Source organism: Pongo abelii, chromosome 7 (genome assembly GCF_028885655.2).
Source record: "Pongo abelii isolate AG06213 chromosome 7, NHGRI_mPonAbe1-v2.0_pri, whole genome shotgun sequence".
Classification (NCBI taxonomy): domain Eukaryota; kingdom Metazoa; phylum Chordata; class Mammalia; order Primates; family Hominidae; genus Pongo; species Pongo abelii.
In genome coordinates this window covers 83,896,820-83,918,490 of record NC_071992.2, presented here as the reverse complement: position 1 = coordinate 83,918,490, position 21,671 = coordinate 83,896,820, and the positions used below count along the sequence as shown (strand labels likewise).

General features: G+C 36.2%; 1 protein-coding gene across 5 annotated transcripts in view; it reads right to left on the bottom strand.

Annotated features, from left to right (window-relative positions):
• C7H8orf34 (chromosome 7 C8orf34 homolog) overlaps window positions 1-21,671 on the bottom strand; it is a 502,481-nt gene that overhangs the window by 57,078 nt on the left and 423,732 nt on the right. For 3 of the 5 annotated variants that reach the window (XM_024250723.3, XM_063726379.1, NM_001195657.3), the window contains 1 exon segment: window positions 8,876-8,926. The exons of the other annotated variants lie outside the window; for them this stretch is intronic. In XM_024250723.3, the coding sequence (XP_024106491.3) occupies window positions 8,876-8,926 (51 nt within the window). 5 annotated transcript variants of the gene reach the window in all.

Below are 21,671 nucleotides of genomic sequence, written 5' to 3'. Positions count from 1 at the left end.
TTGATATATATTTCTTTTTATTTATTTATTTTCTTTTTTTTTTTTTCTGAGACAGATTCTCACTTTGTTGCCCAGGCTGGAGTGTATTGGTGAGATAATGACTCAACTCAACCTCCAGGGCCCAAGAGATCCTCCTGCCTCAGCCTCCCAAGTAGCTGAGATTACAGGTGTGAGCAACCATGCCTGGCCCATATTCATATATATATGCATATGTTTCTCTACTCTGGCAGCTGAGAAGACTTAGAAGCAATGACACTCAGTAGCAATTAACACATCTACCACCCCAATCTTGGTTTCTAAAATCATTCTCCATTGAAATAACCAGGGTTTCGGGATAAATGATTGGACTCCCTAGGACTGAGGGAAGAAATGTACAAGAAAAGCTGGAGCATCTGGTAGTGCCGAAAAGCAAGAAAGTACTCAAACACACACACACACACACACACACACAATGATGGAAGTAAGTCAAAAAGTTAAGGGACTAACTGAAAAAGCTGTCAGTAGCCAAAGCTAGAACAATTTGAGCAACAAAATAAATAAGCCAGTATTGGGTCATTATCCAAAATATGCAATAAATATCTGTAAGTCCATATAGATAAAAAGAAATGTTCAAATAAATGAATGGATGAGAATAGACAAATATGTATACAGGAGCATTTCAAATAATTTATGTAGATTCTCCACCCTTAAGGATGTGGAGAATAACTTCCCACTTTTTAAGTGTGGGCTGTGTTTAGTGACTTTCTTTCAAATAGTCACTAAACTATTTGTGGGGATAGGGATAGGGAAAGGATAAAAGTAACTTTACAGTGAAGAAACCTGACAAACCCTATCTCCAGCCAGGTGACCAAGGTCAACATCAATAGCAATACGGCATATTGATAGGATGTACCCTTGACAGGATGTGATGAAAATTAAATTTTACCTCCGTGGTCTTCCTCCTAAAAACACATTAACCCAATCTAATTATGATGAAAATATCACACAAATATCAACGGAGGAACAATCTGCAAAATATCTGAGCTGTACTCCTGAAAGCCATTGTGGTCTTTAAACATAGGGAAAGGTTGATTGTGAGAAAGGGTCACAACCAAGAAAAGCCTAAGGAGACACAATGACTAAATGTAATGTGGATCTTGGATGCGATCATGGAAGAGAAAATGACAGGGAAAACCGGTGGAAAGCTGCACATAGTACAGATATGGTTACTAATAATGTATCAATACTGGCCTGTTAACTGTGACCAGTACCCCATACTAACATAAAATACCAGTAGTAGTTAAAACTGAATAAGAGGCATAGCAACTCTCTGTATTATCTATCTAATAATTCTGTACATCAAAAACTGTTCCAAAAAAGTTGGTTTTTAAAATGGAAAGTGTGAACCCCAAATATCTGAGATGGTTTCGGTTAATTTAGAAAGTTTATTTTGCCAAGATTGAGGATGCACGCCCGTGACACAGCCTCAGGAAGTCCTGATGACATGTGTCCAAGGTGGTAGGGGCACAGCTTGGTTTTCTACATTTCAGAGAGACATGAGACATCAATCAATATATGTAAGAATTACATTGGTTCTGTCCAGAAAAGTGGGGACAGCTCCAGCTTGAAGCAGGGAGGGGCTTCCAGGTCTCAGGTAGGTGAGAGACAAAAGGTTACATTCTTTTGAGTTTCTGATAAGGCTTTCTAAAGGAGGCTGTCAGATATGGTGCTTTTTTTTTTTTTTTTTTTTTTTTTTTTTTGAGATGGAGTCTAGCCCTGTTGCCCAGGCTGGAGTGCAATGGCGTGATCTTGGCTCACTGCAACCTCTGCCTCCCGAGTTCAAGCAATTCTCCTGCCTCAGCCACCCAAGTAGTAGCTGGGATTACAGGTGCACGCCTCCACGCTCAGATAATTATTGTACTTTTAGTAGAGACGGGGTTTCATCATGTTGGCCAGGCTGGTCTTGATCTCCTGACCTTGTGATCCACCCGCCTCAGCCTCCCAAAGTGCTGGGATTACAGGCGTGCGCCTCTATTTCAGTGAGCAGCGGTATGGCTTTGAACAGAGTAGGAGGCAGGTTTGCCTTGAGCGGTTCCCAGCTTGACTTTTCCCTTTAGGTTAGTAATTTTGGGGACCCCAAATTTTCCTTTTACAAAACAAAGCAAAACCAAATTTCAAAATAATTTTCTTTTCTTTCTTATTTTTTTCTTTTCTTCTCTTTTCTTTTGTGTTTTGCTTTGTTTTGTTTTGAGACATGTTCTCTATTGCCCAGGCTGGAGTGCAGTGACACAAACATGGCACACCGCAGCCTCGACCTCCTGGACCCAAGCCATTCTCTCCTCTCAGCCTCAGGAGTAGCTGGAACTACAGGCACGTGCAACCATGCCTCAATAACTTCTTTTTTTTTTTTCCTTAACTCCTTGTGGAGACAGGGTCTCTCTTGGTTGCCCAGACTGGTCTTCAACTCCTGGGCTTAAGCCATCCTCCCACCTCTGCCTCCCAAAGTGCTGGGATCACAGGCGTGAGCCACCATGCCCAGCCTCAAAAGTGATTTTCATTTTAAAAATAAAAGCACAAGATTTTTAGCACAAGCAGCTCTTGAAAATGGTCTGCTAATTGGATTAAAACTTAAACTCCTATCATATGAGAGATGGGCTCCACAGAGGAAACTAATTGCCCCAGGGGTCAGAAGGCACAGCTTTTTATCCTGGTGAATCCAAGGCATGCTAAATTCTCTTTTGGGATAGAATGGGATAGTTACTGGATTAGATGATCTCTTGTGCTTCATAAGTAGTATCTATCTAGGTCTAGATTCCTTTAGATAGTAAAATGTGAGAGGCACTAGATGGCCTATTGCAGGGAAAGTCAGCAAAAAAAAAAAAAGGACACTCAATCTTGGAATATACCATTTAGGTATAAACCAGTGTTTATTGTAAGGACTTTAACTTGATTTTTTAAAAATTTATTAATTATTAAATTTGGTCTTGCTGAGCTATACCAAAAAATAGCATAAATGTAAAAAATTGTAGATTAAACATTCCATTAACTATGTAGAAGATAACAGAAGTAAAATTTCAGAAATGTTTATTTAACAGAGAGGGAAATCACACTGCTGCAGTTTTTAAAAAATGGAACACAGTCTCTGATGTTCGAAGAAGAAATATGAAAAACAGACATTTTGGATACGTAAGGGAAAATGAAATGCTGAAGTGATTCCTTTAAAACAGAAAAATTTAAAGTGGTCATGAAAAAGTGTTTTTAATTTAAAAATATTTTGGTTATTTAGCTTTTTGATTGAAATACCGAAATTTGTTTTCATGAAAAAGATATGAGTAATAAGTCAATTGTGTTATTATTTTCCCATAATAGTTCAGCATATTAAGCAATACTACTGATTGTTTTTCGGTTTTAATGGCTTTATTCCTGAACAGATAAGCAGCATTCAACTATTCTCCATTTAATGCAAATTGCCTAAAGTACAAACGGAACATTAGCTTGGTAAAATATGTAGTTTGGGAAGAACTTTAAAATGTTGAATTATTGGAATCATAAAGATAGTACAAATATTACTGTTAATAGATAATTTAAATGTTTTACTTTGGTTTTCCCTGGAATAGAGCTAGTAATATAATGCACCTGTTCACTTTATCAGTGCCAAGAAGCATCGCTATGTATGTATAAATCTCAACCCATAAGCCTACATATAATTCTTTTTGATGGGGTCAAAGAGCTAAAATCTTGAACATTTTAAAATACAAAAGCTGACGTGTCCCTCTTTGCCAACTTATTCAAATATACATTTTCCACAAGAATATTAAACTGTATCTGAGTGTAGTACAAACTTTTCACATTCCCAAGAGCAACTTCTTTGTGTTACTTTTAGAAGAAATCCTATTCATTCTTTTTCTAAAACACTTTCACCATAATTATAGCAAATGTCCAGGGACTAGGAGTGGTGGGAAATAGTGATATTTATCACATGGAAAATGGTTGATAGCTCTGAATCAACACATTATTCTATCTGCTAACAGAATAAGTGCTTTACAAACTTCAGCAGCATTGTTGATCCACCTGAAGAGCTTATTTTTTAGATTCTTTAAATGCAACCAATCAGTGATTTATCATATGTGGCTCTGAAAGTTCAGTGTATTTCAGGAAAAAAAATTACTTCTTTGCTCAAACTTACCATTGGCTGCTTTAATTCTGAATCAACTAAGTACTTCTTTTCATTTGGTATTAATACGTCACTAACGCACAAAGCATCAGTTTCTATCTTTCAAAATGGTTTAATCACTTTAATTTTACTTCTACAACCATGGAATCCCTATAAAATAAGGTTCCCTGAAGCATAGTACATATAAAACAAACAAAGTCACACTCCACTCTGGATACATGTGATGGACTGCTTCCACTGACAAAGAATTAATCCTTCCGTTAAAAATCACTTCCATTAAAATGAAATTCCCTTTATATAATGTACACAGCTAAATTTGTAAAGCTTGTAAATAACTTGTCGCATTTGTTAATGAAATGGTTCATATTATCCATGTGGGGTGTGTGTGTGTGTGTGTGTGTGTGTGTGTGTGTGTGTGTGTGTGTTGAGAGATGGGGTTTCACCATGTTGCCCAGTCTGTTTTCTAACTCCTGGACTGCAATCTGCCCACCTCCGCCTCCCAAAGTGCTGGGATTACAGGCATGAGCTGGGCCGAAATCCACAATTTTTAAGTGAATTATACTTATGAAGCCCATTTATTTTGGGAATTGTAAAAGTTACTTAAGGTTAGGAGCTATTAGTATAAATTAATAGAATCTGGGGAAATGAAAGAGAGAGAGCAATAACAAAGTTAGAAAAGTACAGTAGGTTGTGAAAAACATTACAAAGTAAATGCAAAATACTTAAATAAATTTACATGACTATTTTGCCATCCTACACTATACTTTGGGATTGTACTTCATCTTCTTTTCCAACTGATTCCACTTGGTGGCTTTTATTTCCAAGGCAATTGTGGTATGAATTTGTAAAAGACTTAGGAAAAAAAACAAAAGATGATTGGGTTTATCTATGAAAAACAAGTCATTTTTCGAGCATGCCTGATTTTACAGAAGCTCTGGGACTTCATTGACTTTAGCTATTTCACAACTATGGAATTTGTAGAAAATGGTAGCAGTGCAAATGCCTCTTGTCCATATAAGTGTAAATCGTGTCCATTAGAATGCAATAGAATGCAATCACTATCCTATGGATAGTGATTAAATTTGCCAATTTTTCCATCGATTTATAATGTCATTTCAGCATTCCTTTATGACTATGTTAAGTGAGGGTTTAATTCTTTGAAATCATTGGAATGCTTTATTTGTTCCCTCATTAATTTATCAGTTAAATAAATCTTTCGCATGTGTTCATTTTACATCTGTCTGAGTGTCATGATTACAACTTTTTTAAAAATTATGATTTAGTATGTCTCTGTTCTTAATGAATGTTAATGATAAAATAGGATTTTCTTGAAAAAACATCTTCATTTCCTAGTTTTCTAAGTGAAATAAAACGATAATAATTGATAATTATTTAAATTTTTAGAAAGTAAACCTTCGTGAATGATAAAAAGTAAACTTTCTCTTATTGATTATAGGGAATAATGTCATACACTCTCCATCAGAAGTAGAATTGAAACCTCTTTACACCACAGAGAGCAGAATACTACACAGGAGAAACAAGACAACAGGCCAAAACTGGCATCCAAAGTGATTCCAGGATGTTTTGTTGCATAGAAATGATCCCCTTTCTGGTTCAGATGGCACATCTGGCAAAGCCAGCTTCAACAGATTTGAAAAGACCTGTCTCGTGCTCTTAATTCTGTTTGACACCCTAAGAGACTGTGAAGCTGCCACACTGCCAGTAAGTTCGCATTCCCATGTATGTTGCCTCTGGCCCTCACCAACTAACTTCCTAAGGGTGTGAGGAACCTCAAATGAAATCACTGACTTCAGTCTAGTTCTTTACGGCTTCTCAATCATTTGAATTGACAATACTTACCTGATACATATGTATTTAAATTACTACATTTCACTAATGATTACGGGATTTTTAAGCAGTATACTACACTGCTTCCCAGTTATTCATCTGGGTAGTGTGTGTGTGTGTGTATGTGTGTGTGTGTGTGTATGTGTTTCAGAGACAGGATCTTACGCTGTCACCCAGGCTGGAGTGCAGTGGCGAGATCACAGCTCAATGCAGACACAAACTCCTGGGCTCAAGCAATCCTCCTGCCTCAGCTTCCTGAAGAGCTGAGACTATAGGTGTGTACCACTATGCCTGGCTAATTTTTTGATTTTTTGTAGAGACAGGGTCTCACTATGTTGCCCAGGCTGGTTTTGAATTTCTGGCCTCTAGCAATTCTCCTGCCTCAGCCTCCTAAAGTTCTAGGATTACAGGCATAAGCCACCAGCTTGGTCTTGGTAATGTGATATTTTAAATGGGTTAACTTTGCTACAAAAATTATGATAATCCAGATTTGGAACTGATTGAATTTGATGTTATTTTAAATTATACACTTTTTAAATGAACGTTAATATAATCCAAAAACTAAGATTTCTGTGATGTAAAATTATTCCCACCTTGAGTTATCAAGTGTCTTAGATGTAAAAAGCATGTAATATTTTTAAAAATTTAACTATCAGAGCTATTTTGAGGACAAAGAAATGTAGGCAATTATAAAATATTTCATTTTTTATTTGGTCAAAACCACAAATCTTAGTCAAGTAATACATTAAAAAATAGAAGATGTTGAATAAAATCTCCATTTTAGCTTTACTTTTAGAGAAGACCATATCATCTCTGTAGTTTTGATTCAGATCTAAACAAAATTGTCTAATTTCATGTGGTTATGATTCTGTCTCATTATAAAACTAGATGAAAAAAGAGCGTTTGATCTGCAAAGAGCTGTTCAAACTTTAGTAAGAAATGTTAAATATATTAAAAATGTAAACACTATGGTTTGAGTTTTATTGTGTACTAACTAAAAGCAAATGTTTGCTAGCTCAGTTTTAGTCTCAATGCTTCTAACATTTATAAATACTGTTTTTTATTGTTTATAGATTCTACTAACATGAAGAAAAAAGAAAAAGTGAAATAAAAGCCTAAGTGAGAAAAGACAAAAGACTATGATTTTATGGCTCACATTCTAAACATGTTCTCAATGGAGAAGAGTTTAAGTACATATATCTTTTCTAATACATAAATGGATTGTCTGTGAGAAAAGCCAACTAGCTGTACGTTAATAGTTTACTAATTAAGATCTTAGTTTTATTGTAAAGAATGGTCATCTGTTGGCTTAAGAAAGAGCTAAAATCTCACTATAAGTCAATAATAAATGCAAATACTGAGTAATACTAAACTAAAGAAAGGCAGTTCACATGTTTTGCAAAATTCAAACTGAAAGTCAGTAATGGATCTCATAAACTGGAGAGATTTTATATATTTTATTTCAGACAAAAAATTATTATTGAGAGTAGGTGAATAAGCAAGATATAAATTTATAAAAAAAGGTTTGCTCTTTACCTATTTTATATAAAATTGGAGATTTTTAAACAAAATTGGGATTTTTCATGATGCACACAGTTACTTCCTAGAAAGAACGTTGGAAAAGACACTTTATGGCAGAGCATCTTGGCACTTTTTGGATGCATATGAATCAAATGGAGATCATGTTAGGATGTTGATTTTGATTATTTGGATCTGGGCTGAGCCCCAAGATTTTGTATTTTTTACAAGCCCCCTGATGATGGCAGTGTTGTAGTCAGAGGACCACAGTGTGAGGAACAATAGCCTTTAGGTACTTTAAGTGAAAAGGCACAAATTCTCAACCTTCTTGCCTCATTGAGCATTTACACTTGTGTACAACAAGTACATTTACATTGCACGTTAGTAATTATGAAGAAACTACGCCTGTTTTTCTTGGAAGAGAACTACAAAATTAGAAGACTTATTCTTAAGTTCTATCATCAGTAGGCAGCCCATGTCTTGGCCCAGCACCTCAGTGCTCTCCAGCTGGGAACATGGGGTTAGACCTAGACAGGACATATTACAAAAGGCATCAGCCATCCCTCTTGTGGAGGTGGCCTATCACCCACAGATCCACTGTTAAGTGGGGAATGCTGAACCAAGAGCTTGGGCAACCACAAAATCCTTTTAGGCGGTTCTTAACATCACCAAACTTTTTCCCAGTTCCCTCCACCTGCAGTGGATTTAGACAGCTAATTTAGTGGCCATGGTGGTCTGGCTCCAGGCCAAGTTTTATGGGCTCTGCCCGCTGGTTTATCTGAGAGTTCTGAAATAGTTTGCCATCAGTCCAAAGTTCCATGACACAGAACACCCTTGGATATCTCCGAAAATAATAAATCCAGAAGTCTATAAAGTTTCCAAGTGAAATCTATCATATATTTAATTGTTGGGATAGCACTCTGCATAATGGCATGTATGAATATCATCCCTGATGACCATTTGTCCCATGAATGGACCCAGACCTAGTATAGATTGTTCTTTCAGTAAGAACAGCGGTTGTGTCTTTTTTTGTGCACACTCCAGTGTAAACCATATTATTCTCATTTATTTGAATATCGACAAATATTTGTGTATAAAAATATATATTAGTAGCAGGTTTATGCAGTTTTACTTTCATGTTCAGGATCACTGAACTGATATACAGTATCTTTCTCCCAATGTGGACCAAAAACTGTTTTGCTAACCTATTATTTATTGTCTTGTTTTTGTGGACATGACCATTGAACACATACAGACTAGAAACCCTACAGGTAGATGGAGAAAGCCCCAGTGAGTGCTTCATCCTGTATCATAGACTGATTTCAGAATACATTATAAAGCAACCTTAAAACTCACTTCTTCCATGTAGTTTTTCAGTGAGTGTCCTACTCCACTGGAGGCTTCTCCCTAGAAGTAAAGAGGAAGAGAGGTTGAAAAGGTCAGGAGAAGGAGAGAAAAAGAATGAAAGAATCGTGGAGAGTGAGATCTGAGAGCAACAAAAAATATTTGCTATTCTCCCATCTTTTCAGTTGATACTTGTGGGATTGTTAGCTTGCCAACTTCTTACTCTTTGAAAGAGATAAGAATTTTTGCAAAACAACAATATAGCTTTCAAGTGGATTTTTAAAATATATTTCATTTTATTTTAAGTTCTGGAATACATGTGCAGGATGTGCAGGTTTGTTACATAGGTAAACATGTGCCATGGTGGTTTGCTGCACCTATCAACCCAACACCTAGGTATTAAGCCCCGCATGCATTAGCTATTTATCCTGATGCTTGCTCTCCCTCCGCCACCACAGCAGGTCCCAGTGTGTTATTCCCCTCCCTGTGTCCATGTGTTCTCATTGTTCAGCTCCCACTTATGAGTGAGAATATGCCGTGTTTGGTTTTCTGTTCCTGTGTTAGTTTGCTGAGGATAATGGCTTCCAGCTCCATCCATGTCCCTGCAAAGGACATGATCTCGTATAGATCTTAATTCATGTTAACAAATGAGCAGCTAGAGTAACTAACTAAATCTTGGAACAGAATGCTAAGCAAATTGTGTAACATTTTCTGTTGTTAATGTTATAAATATAGTCTCATAATTAGATTAAGGAAAGAAGTCACAAATTCTATATTCTATAAATTTGTGTGACGATCTAAAACATGGACTTAAAATATTTTTTAGATAGAGGACAGACCGTTAATCTTTATACCCAGACTTTATATTAAGTCATTCTTAACCTATTAGTACGTAATTAGTAAATTCTCCATCATCTGTGTCTTTACTAGCACTTCACTGAACACCAGTAATCACAGATTCAAATTGTTGAAATTTATAAAATCAAATTAAACATATATCCCAAACTCATCTAAACATTGGTGGTCAAAATTGTCAAACAACTTGATGCTTTGGATAAGTTATGCTTTTATATTCCATGACAAGAGACATTTGGAAATAAATTCTGAAATATCATGAAATTATAAATCCTATGACACCCTATGTGTTTAAAAGATAATTAAATAAGTGTGCTAAAAGCTTACATTTGTTTCTACAGAATCTTTTTAACTTTCCAATGACCAACACATATATTATCTCATTGAGGGAAGACAACCTCAGGCCAATTTAATACTTGGGGAAACTGAAGCCAAGAGGGGTAGAGTGAAGTGCCCTAAGTCAAGGAGCAAGGGGAAGCATTGCTTGGACTGGATTCTAGCCTAACACTCTTCTTTTTTTTTTTTTCTGGGCTCACTGCAACTTCCACCTCCCGGGTTCAAGTGATTCTCCTGCCTCAGCCTCCCAAGTAGCTGGGACTACAGACATGTGCCACCACGTCCAGCTAATTTTTTTTTTTTTTTTTTTTTTGTTAGTGGAGACAGGGTTTCATCATGTTGGAAAGGGTGGTGTCGAACTCCTGACTTCAGGTAATCTGCCTGCCTTAGCCTCCCAAAGTGCCTGCCGGAATTACAGGCTTCAGCCACCACGCCCGGCCCAGGCTGACACTCTTCTGTCACTGAGATACAATAATTTAAAACATACAAAATTAAATTCGTTTTAGCTTTTTTTTAAAAAAATTGTGATGTATTCTTGCAAGCACTTGGGGAAAACAGGAGGCATGCTCATGTCAAAACAAAAATTGAGCTAGAAATAAAATGCTGGTATTCCCCAAAACTTAGAAATCACCGGTTAAATCACAAAGGTGGTAATATTTCTTCCTAAATCATATTTCCACTGGCAAAACATTAATATGCCATAGTTTAAATGTTTCCAAATGCTTCCAAACTTGTTGGATTTTCGATGGATAAGATAGTGAGAGATAAGGTAGTTCTATTTGCTTAAAGCATAAACTATTGGGAAAAATTAAGTTCATATAAATCTCTCAAGCTGTGAGGAATTTAACTCAAAGCACACGGAGAAAGCCGATAACTTATTTCAGATGAACTGTTTATTTTTTTATTTTATTTATTTTATATATAGATATATATATATATATACACATAGATAAACTGTTTCTTAGAGGTGAACTTCCCACACTATCTTACCCTCATTCGGACACTAACCTGGGAGTACTATGGGCTGTTCCAATGTGGCTCTTTCATGACAGAACCAGTCAATCCTTTATGTGCTAATCATCCTTTCTCCTTTGCCTGGATGGCTAGGAGTAAGAGAACAATGTGGCAAATTGCTCAGAGTTACAAATGTGCTTTCTGGAGCAGCCAGCATGGGAAGCTTGCCTGGTTGGCCTCTGTGCATTTGAGGGTTAACAGTGAGAGGTGCTGGAGAGCGGTTTCTGGGAGCTCACTGAAGAGGGCGATGTGTTTCCTTGGAGCTGGAGTGTGTGGTTTTTCCCATTTGTCTGGACATTTGCAGTCTTCTGCTAAGACCTGGTGATGACCGTGGGTTTTCTTAATGATCGAATATAAATAAAACAAGCTTCTTGACAGCCTTGCTTCTTTCGTTAGTGTCAGTGTCATATCTACACCACAGGAAAGGAGAAACCTACACAATACCATTTGTTTCAAGGCCCATACAACTGGAGTTTGGTTGTAACTGCCATTCGTAAGTCACTGAAATGGGTGACACCAGTGAATGAAGAGCATAAAGCAAAAGACTCTCGGAGGGTCTGGTGTAGCGTCTCACACCTGTAATCCCAGCACTTTGGGATGCTGAGGCAGGTAGATTACTTGAGGTCAGCCTGGCCAACATGGTGAAACCCCACCTTTACCAAAAAATCCAACAATTAGCCAGGCTTGGTGGTGTACCTGTAATCCTAGCTACTCGGGAGGCTGAGGCAGGAGAATCACTTGAACCTGGGAGGTGGAGGTTGCAGTGAGCCGCGATCATGCCACTGCACTCCAACCTGGGCAACAGAGCAAGACTCCATCCCAGAAGAAAAAGTAAAATAAAAATAAAAAGATTCTTTGAGGAAAATACAAAGGAAACTAACATTTTGAAGAATGCAAGTGTGGTACAAGGCCAAGTGGACACAACGAAGAATAAAGTATCAGGATCTCTGATTCTGATGGGTCAGAAGAGATGGCCCCAGTCAAGAGGCTTGATCCAATACATCTACCTCAGGTTCCCCATTTCCAACACCAGACCAGTGAAATGCCAGCATTCCCTCCTCCCTCTCACTGGGATCGCTAATGAAATAAAATCTCCTTCAAAGCACAAAGCTATCAGTTTCAGATGTCCTTTTCTTAATTTTAAAGAATTGGCATTTTAAATATCAAGTCATTCTAGCAACATAATATTTTGGTAATTACCCGGGAATGAATAAAAAATGCCATAATGTAATTTCCCTTGAAAAACAAAGAGGGGGAGAGGATACAAGGAGAGGCAGACAGGGGCATGTGAAGGAGGAAAAGGAAAGAAAACATGGAAATTATGTCTTAGAAAAAAAAGAAGAAAGAAAGAAGGAAGGAAGAAAGGAAGGAAGGAAAGAAGGAAGAAAGGAAGGAAGGAAGGAGAGAAAGAAAAAGAAAGGAAGAACGAAAGAATGAAAGAAAGGAAGGAAGGAAGAAGGAAAGAAAGGAGGGAGGGAGGGAAAGAAAGAAAGAAGGAAGAAAGAAAGAAAAGGTCTTTCTGAAATGTGGTTTCACTTATTGTGAGTTTTTAATATAACCACAGTTGAGATAAGTGTTTAAATGTAAATTAGAAAATTTAATATATTATAAACTCAGGGAAAGGGGCACAAAGAGGCTGATGTGATTACTGCTTAACGTATGGCATGGGACTATGGCTGTCAGAGATGAAGGCTTTTGTCATTCCCCTGGTTATTTTATAGTTAAGGAAACATTCTCAGTGAGATGGAAAATCATAGAGAGTGAGGCAGGACTAGAACCACACTGTCCTCAATCCATTGCCATTTTTATTATACCATGCTTCTCTTGTTTCAATTAAGTATTTTATATTCATCTTTCACTAATCCTTAGACACAATGCAAAAAGACTGGCACTTGCGTGTAGGGTACATTTATTCACAAACGTTATGTGTCTAAGACCTCTGATGTTAATTTTCTTTAAAAACATTCCATGAGAAACCTACTTCTACCAGAATAATTTTTCTTCTCATCTTTTTCAAAGGAAGCTAAACAATAATTCTAACCTACAGAGCACTCTCTTAAGAACTACCTGAGGTATTTGGAACCCATGGAAGAATGGGAGCTCAGTATGAATGGCTGGGGCATTTCTAACCCAAGGGGCCCATAAAACTTCACCCATCATTTTTTCCACAGGTATTTATTAAGCACTTGTCATGTGCCATATACTGTGTTAGGTGTTGGGACAAAGAGCTAAACAAGAGTTAATTACTACTATAAAAAAGTTTACCTTGAAGAAACATATACAAGTGATTAGAATACAAAGCAAAAGTTATTTGCCACACGTAAGATCAAGATGCTATGGGAAAAAGTCAGAGGAAAGGCATCTAGTCTTTCATTTTTTTTTAAACAAACATGTATTGAGCACTCCCATGTCCTGGGAACTGTTGTAGCCTCTGCATACCTGTGATGAAGGAGACAAAGTGGAGAGAATAGTGCTTGAGCAAAAAAAAAAAAAAAAAAAAAAAAAAATTTGTTTAGTCCTGAAGTCTTAGTCATTGGTCCAGATAAAGGAGCTGCTTAAGAAGACTCATATTAGGAAGAAGGAAAATTCGGGATAAGGGCCCAGACACAACAGAGGAAATATGTGAAACCACAAGCATTGCAATGAAGAGCACCAATTATACCACGCACTGAAATGGGTGCCGTATCTTCAGATACAGAGATACCAACATCATACATCACTTCCTAATTTCATACTATAATTTCCTGTAATGCAGCTGCTAATATGATGGTTACATGTTGTGTTTTCTCACTGCATTATTACACAGAGTTACCACATTTATGATAGATGATGAAGAGATCGAAATTCAGCTTTCTGAACTCGACAACCTCTATAGGCAGCAACTACTATTCATGTCCAAAAGAACAGGCAGTGATTTATTTCCAATTAATGAAAAACTAAGTACAGTGGTTTAGAAACTCAAAAATTTTTAGAAAGCTCAAGTCTTTGAAATTATTGATGTATCCAATAAATTTTTTTGTTTGTTTTCAGACCTACCTATATGCCAGATGCTATTTCTGTTTAGTTACCTCCAATGTTTTTTCATATTGTTTATAATATTTTTGAAAATTTGCCCACAATCTTCCAAATAAATATAGCATCAATGCAGACCACATTTCTCTGGAAATGACCCCTTTTACTGGTAGAGAAAATACTTGATAAATTTAGCATTGCTAAGGACAAAAACACAGTGGCATTTTAAGATAAAATGTTATGATTCACTCTGCAGTATCAAATTTTCCAAGATTTTTATGTTAAGATAAATAGTTCCTTTAGAGGTTAATGCCTTTGGCTTAAAAGGATGAAAATGAGAAGGAGCAATTATGTGACTAATGACTAAAATTTAACACTAAGAATGTTAAATTTTAAATGACTTAAGACATTTTAGTGTTCTTTCCTATTTTCTGAAAACTGACTATTAGCTGAAAAAAAAAAAAAGCCATTTTTATTTTTCTCTTTCCTTCACTCCCATGTGAAAAAGTGAGAGGGCAAAGCCAGGAAAAAGGGGCTCCATATTTGGAAGAGTGGTGACTTTTATCTGTGGATGTTGGACAAGAAAAGGGACAGAAGGAGAGAACATAACTGTAAGAATGAATGGCTAGTATTGATTACTTGTAATTGCATGGACTTAGAAATAGACTAAAGCGTGTATTATTGGTCAATTGACTTTAGAAAGATCCATTTACCATTGAACTAGTCATTGTGCCAACATGTATGTTCCCTAATATTTGTTGATTATGTCAATAAATAATATTATTTCACTATTTTGTACAAAAAATAGTATTCATTCATTCTTTCTAAAACACTTTAATGTGTCAACACAGCAAATTATTAGCCATGATGTCTTAGAGAGTTACAACTTTTCTTCTGAAGCTGAGTTTCTTTAGCTATGAGGTATTGACAATAGAACCAGAGGGTTGTATTTTATATGAGATAATGAATTAAAAAGAGTATTAAAATCTTGAAAGATTTTGGCAACTGGAAAGTATGATATTATTATTTGGTAAATATGTGTATCTCTATTGACCTACTCATCACTGGTTTTTCTGTCTCCTGCCTTGGCAAACTATGTACAGCTCTGCAAACTTGCCAGATTTCTCTCTTGTCCCCCATCTACTTGTGAACTTCTTCCTTGTACTTCTACCTTGTCTTTCAAGTCAGAAAGCCATCCCCAGCTCCCCTCACTCAAATCTTCATGTGCTTCCTTGAGACTACGCCTATCCTTACCAAAGCACGTATCGCGTTCATTGGTTACTTTCTACATCTTTTCTACTTAACTGTGAGTTGTTAGAGGGCAAAAATTGTTTTTAATTAATATTTGTTTTCCAAATCCTGGAACAGGGTCTGGCAATATAGATAAAAATAAACGTCTGAAAAATAAATAAATGAAGGAAAACAAATTCTAGATCTTAGCTGACTCTGGATGTACACAGAATCTATACAAATCATAAAGTTTGTAAACAGTAGGAAAAAAGAACTAAGTCACTTTTAAAATTGGTGAATAGATATTGTTGCTGAATGTGCAATAAACTCACTGAAGAAACTGCTGATTACTTCAAGTTTGTAAATAATTATTGATTATAACTTTCACCTTGAGCTGAGAAAAATATATATGAATAAGTGTATTTTTATTATTTTTTGGAAATTTAGTGCTATGAATGAGTGTTACCTTTGAAAGATTCAAAATGGCCTTTTAAAAAAATAATAAAATATAGACTAAAAGCAAAAACCATAAGGAGAAACAAACCAAAATAACGCCTTAAAATAACTAGAAAGTGAAAAAGAGGGAAAGTTTAAAAATAAAAAAAAATTAAGAGATTTTTCTTTAGAAAAAATCTTAAGGAAAGTGACAAACATTGAAGATAGGCAGAGGAGATCAAATATAAGGATAATAGCAGATCTTAAGGAAGAAAATAAAAAGCAAGGGAAAAGAATTATGCAAAAAGTTCTAATTCAAGAAAACTTTCCTGAAATTAAAAAAAAGAAATTACATATTGCACTGCATGCCTGACAATAATGAATCAAAATGACTACCACATGATATATTCTAGCAAATTGATTATATTTTTTAAATAAGAAAAATATCTTTTAAGGATCTAGACAAAAAAGACCACATGATTTTTAAAGAGGAAATATTTATATTACCATCAGACTTTTATAGCAGTGCTTTATGCTAGAAGAAGAATGAAGTAATATACTTAAGATACTAAAAAAAAAAAGTGTGAACCTAGTGATCTAGTAGAGAAACCTCTAGAAAGCCAAAATGCCCAGGTATGGGAACTGGTGGTATTAACATGCAGTTGCCTGCACAAAGACCACATGACAGCTGAAGAGAATGTAGTATGCAGAGGCTATATCCTATGACATTGTGGATTTCATACAACTCTTACAAATTGCAAGAGAATGGTGAAAGCATGTGCAAATAATTTGTTTTCAGTATCCATATTGTTAGATGTATCAGTATTTTTGTTCTGAGACTACTATACATGTAATATGGAATAAAACAAATGAGTTATTTTGAGATATTCTAATTCTAGAGTCACTTTATCATTGAGAAACAGAATTGTTGATATGGAAAAAAGAGGAGATAAAGATACAAGAAACGAGGTTAAATGAAAGTCTTAGTATTTTCTAATTTGAATTAAAAGTGTTGATGAGAACTAACTGTCCACTGAAAAGAGATAGAAATAATGACAAACTCAGGGGCAATGAGCAGCCCTGGGGACCAGACTGTCGCCTTGAAATATCACTTCTCACTAAAATAAGCTAAGACTTTTAAAAAAATCAGCAATTTTTTGAAAATGGCTGATTCCATGTGTAGGGCAGGAAATATACAATATAAGCTTGGCACATCCTGTACCACCCAATAGCAAGGAAGCTATTGGAGACTACCAGAGCATTGCAAAATGACTCATAAACAAACTTGAAGGAGCTCTCAAGAGCCAAAGATGGGACGATTTGAGCTTAGCAATGATCATAATTGTCATGTGTTGCTATGTATCAAATAAGTTTAACAAAAGTAAGGGTTATCTTCAGAAGCTAATAGAGAAATGATTCGTTGTCTTGAACACACATAAATAACAAAGAGAAATCAAGCAAGTACCCTACTTTCTATCAGAACTGTATTACTGGCTCACCAAATAGTAAGTGAGGGAAAAAAGGATTTCTTAACAAAAGTATTCCACCTAATAAATAAAAAATAAATGATAGAATAGAATATCATCAAATAAATAGATTTCAGTATTTAGTATCACTGGCTGCTAAGATGATAAAATGAGAAACAATCAGATATTAAATAGCCACGCCAGCTAGGTGTGGTGGCACATACCTGTAGTCCCAGCTACTTGGGAGACTGAGGTGGGAGAATCACTTGAGCCCAGGACTTAGGGTTCAAAGTTACAGTGAGTTATGATTGTGCCCTTGCACTCCAGCCTGAATAACAGTGAGATCCCATTTCTATGAATGAATGCATGCATGAATGAATGAATGAATGGTCATACCAAAGAGGAGATTATCTTATTTCTGGATAATTTTCAGAAAAATATAGAGAACCGAAGGAGCATGTTGAATTGCACCAAGAATATGATGTTAGTAAAATCCAGACTGTGGAAAATATTACAGGTCAAATGTCCTGCATTCTTTAACAGATAAACTGAAAGCAAATGCAAGGGATGGAGGAGGCATCTGTAGACTGAAAAAACTTAAAGGATGTGCCAGATTTTTTAAAGTTGGCAAGGTTAACTTCGGGAGTCAATGAACGCATATTTAGGTGATAAAACTATTTTTTAAATGCAAGTAGTTTATTTCTGTAAAAGAATAGTTTTTATTTGCAGTGAGAAGTAGAGGTTGTGACTGGAATACTGATGGGTTTTCTTAGTTGTCTGGCAAAGTGCTATTTATTTATTTATTTATTTATTTATTTATTTGGAGACAGAGTCTTGCTCTGTTGCCAAGGCTGGAGTGCAGTGGCACGAGATCTCATCTCACTGTAACCTCTGCTTCCCAGGTTCAATTGATTCTCCTGCCTCAGCCTCCCGAGTAGCTGGGATTATAGGCACATGCCATCAATGCCATCACACCTGGCTAATTTTTAGTAGAGACTAAAATTTGGCTAATTAGTAGAGACAGGATTTCTCCATGTTGACCAGGCTGGTCTCGAACTCCCGACCTCAGGTGATCCGCCCACCTCAGCCTTCCAAAGTGCCAGGATTACAGACATGAGCCACTGTGCCCAGCCTCAAAATACCATTTCTTGGCTTCAGTGGTGTTCTCATTATATTAAGTAATTAACCCATACATTTTATTTGAGTGATTTTCACTATTTGTGTTTAATCTTGCAATAAAAGATATTTAAATATAAACAGACAACTATTTCTAATATTAAACTACACTTTTACCAGCATAGTTGTAAAGTCCAAGTGAAACTTTAAAAAATTAGAGTGAAATTTTACAAACCTCCATTTGTTGTTGGCTATATCTTCAAGATATGTGCCTGTTCCCTTTGAGCCAAAGCTTTTGGTCTAGATAAAGTGGTATTCTTTGTTGGTTACATATCAGCAGAAGTAGTTAAATGACATTCTTATTGTTTTGATTTAATCTTAAACTAATCTAATTATAACACTGACCTCATAAAAATCAGTTAGCAATTTTGATTTTTACTTTTTGAAATAAGACTTAAAATTCTCCTCCATTAAGCTCTTTAAAAAAATCAATAGATTTCACTTTGAAATCTGTAAAGTACCTGTATAAATTCTCTAAGGTCCGTGAAATATGAATACAAGTCACATAATTTAAACCAAACATGTAATGTATTCTTTTAAAATTAAATCAACCTGTGTCTTTGCAAAATGACTAAACGGCTAAGGTGACCAACTTCCTGAACTGTGACTCAGATAGGAGCATGGAAAAAAAACTGATACCAAATGCTCATGCAATACCAAGGGCTTTACGTCTCTCATGTTTTTGGCTCATGTTTCCTTAACTTAAAAAAGTGATTGATTTTTCAGATAAGCGGTATTACTAGGAATTTCTCTATATTTAGGGAAACATTTCTCTAACTGATGCATGGACACGAGTAATTACGTGTTTGTTTCTGTTAACATGTGTCTCTAATTTTTTTTTCATTCAACAACTAAAAAACCAGTTTCACATTTCAGACACCTTTGCAATATTTAATACACATTAAAAGGTTATAGAACAATGTAAACTTCATGAGAAAAATTATTTTTCACTGACTTGTAAACAAATTCAGGTCATATAATAGAGAAGTGCATTTAAATTCAAAATTATATTTTTAATCCTTAACATATTTAATTGAAGGGGCCTAAATTTCTATTTTTTAATTAATTACACAAGTGATTTAGAGAAAATGCTATCTGCAGAATTAAGGTTCCAACCAAATTAGCAAAATGCATGAATGAACATCATCTAGTCTGTCATGAACTTGGCAGCTGATACCATTAACAGCGTCACTAGTAAAGTTGTGTCTTGCTGGTAGTAAATGTGTAGAAGCATAATCAATTGTCTAAGAAAAAGAAGTGACCTCCAAATATAGAAGAGAAGTGACTTGGAATCAGAAAATAGAGGGGGTTTTAATTTATTCAAATTATTATAATTACTAACTCTGGAGTTTTACCTACAGTCTCTAGGACACTTTGAAAGGTAATTTCCATTGGTGGGTCCAAACTCACCACCTATGTTTATGTACATTATTTCTTTTGCTTAATGTGGGCTGGTCATTAGACTAAGACTTGGCCTAGACTCTATGTACTGTCAGAAGGTGCAAAGGTGTTACCTAGAAAAGTAAGAAGACAGGCTTTGGAGTCAAACAAAGGTGTTCAAACTCCAGTTTTGCCATTTATGCTTATGCACATTGGGCAAGTTTACATAACTTCCCTGATTTCCATTTTCTCATCTGTAAATGGTGATAACACCATTTTCCTCAGGGGTTATTATGAGAATTAAATGAAATACTGTCTATAAAGCAATGAAGACAAGGACAAATTCCTGGCTGTCATTATTATAAATCATTGTGATAAATGTTAGTACTAGTATTTAGTTTATAATGAATGAAAGACAGGAAAAAACAACCCAATATTGTGAAAGGTACAAAAATGAGGTTTATGCTTAAGACTTTAATAATGTAGGTGGGAAGGAAATCAGATGCTACTTCTTCATTTATCTCTTCTTATTTTTGTGTTACTTTCATTAGAAGAATCTTGTACTTTCAGTGATAGGAAATTATCAAATGGCTTCATATACAAATAAGTTTTCAGGAGAAAATTCATGGATGAATGGAAGATTGATTAATAAAGGAACACTTTGAGAAATTGTTGAGACAAGGGAGTAAGACAGCATCCTTAGCAAGCCCTTGTTCCCGACCATCTATTCATCTCCATCTCAGGAAGCTCCCAGTGCTCTAGTCATACTGAATAACCCTGAGGCCCCCAAAGGCAGTGTCTCTTCTGTCTCTTTGTCTCCTTCCCCCCAACCTTTGGCATTCCTTTCCTCTTCCAGACATTCTTTTCCACATTCCATGTCCTCTTCCCGATGTTAACTGGTAAGATTTTACACTTGGCAGATCTCAGCTCCAATGCTACTTGTTCGAGGAAGACTCCCCCGGCCCACATGTTTGTGTGGTCTTCACCCCACTCTGCTATGTGCTGTCTTGACTCCCCACTATTAGAAAACCTGCCCACTGACTGCACCGGTAGAAGTGATCTCTCGTACATTGTTGACTCCACAGACCCAACCTTAATATTTGCAAGGCCTGGGCCAAGAGGGCAAACAGAGGTCTGCACTGCCAACAAACTATCAAATAAGCTGTATTTTGACTTTCCATCAGACTTAGAAGGCCAGTTTCAAATTTAGAATTCTTGTATTCCTTCAAGTTCTGCACCAGAATTTGGTAGAAAAAGGAAGGCAGCAGGTAGGTGCTAACCTCTAACTCTATCTCCCTGTCCCCTCTCGTCACACCCTATGCTGTACCACAAGGGGCTCTGTGAGGACATTATGTGGATATCTGTACCTGTATGTCCAAGCTCGTCCACATATCCCCAAAACAGCTGCCTCTTGCCCACTCCTCAGACCTAGAGTTAGCTGTAGGGAATGATGGACTGAGGTAAGAGGCCCAAGCAGGTCCAGAGAGCAGGCTTGGGATCTCTAGTGAAAGGGATTCTAGGATTCTAGTGCCTAGCACATATTCAGGCTTCAGACAGATACATCTCCTTGATCCCATGGACTCCTCATCCATGGGGAGGGATACAGCCTTGGGCTAGTCTAAGGCAACCAGTGAAGCTCTTTTATGGTGGACATATCTATCTCTTTACCATTAATAGCACTTAGTGCAGGGCTTGGTACCTGAATCTCTCCAAAACAGTTCTTGAATGAATGAGGATAGTTACAAGAAGCACAAATTTCTAATTTAATATACAAAAGATAGAAGATGTGATCAGAAGACATAAAGACAAAGACTTTTTGTAACAATGTTGAATATTTCAAAATGACAGGATCGGGGATATTCTAGTAGCAAGAGATGGGGGAAAAGTCATATTTTAGATCTATA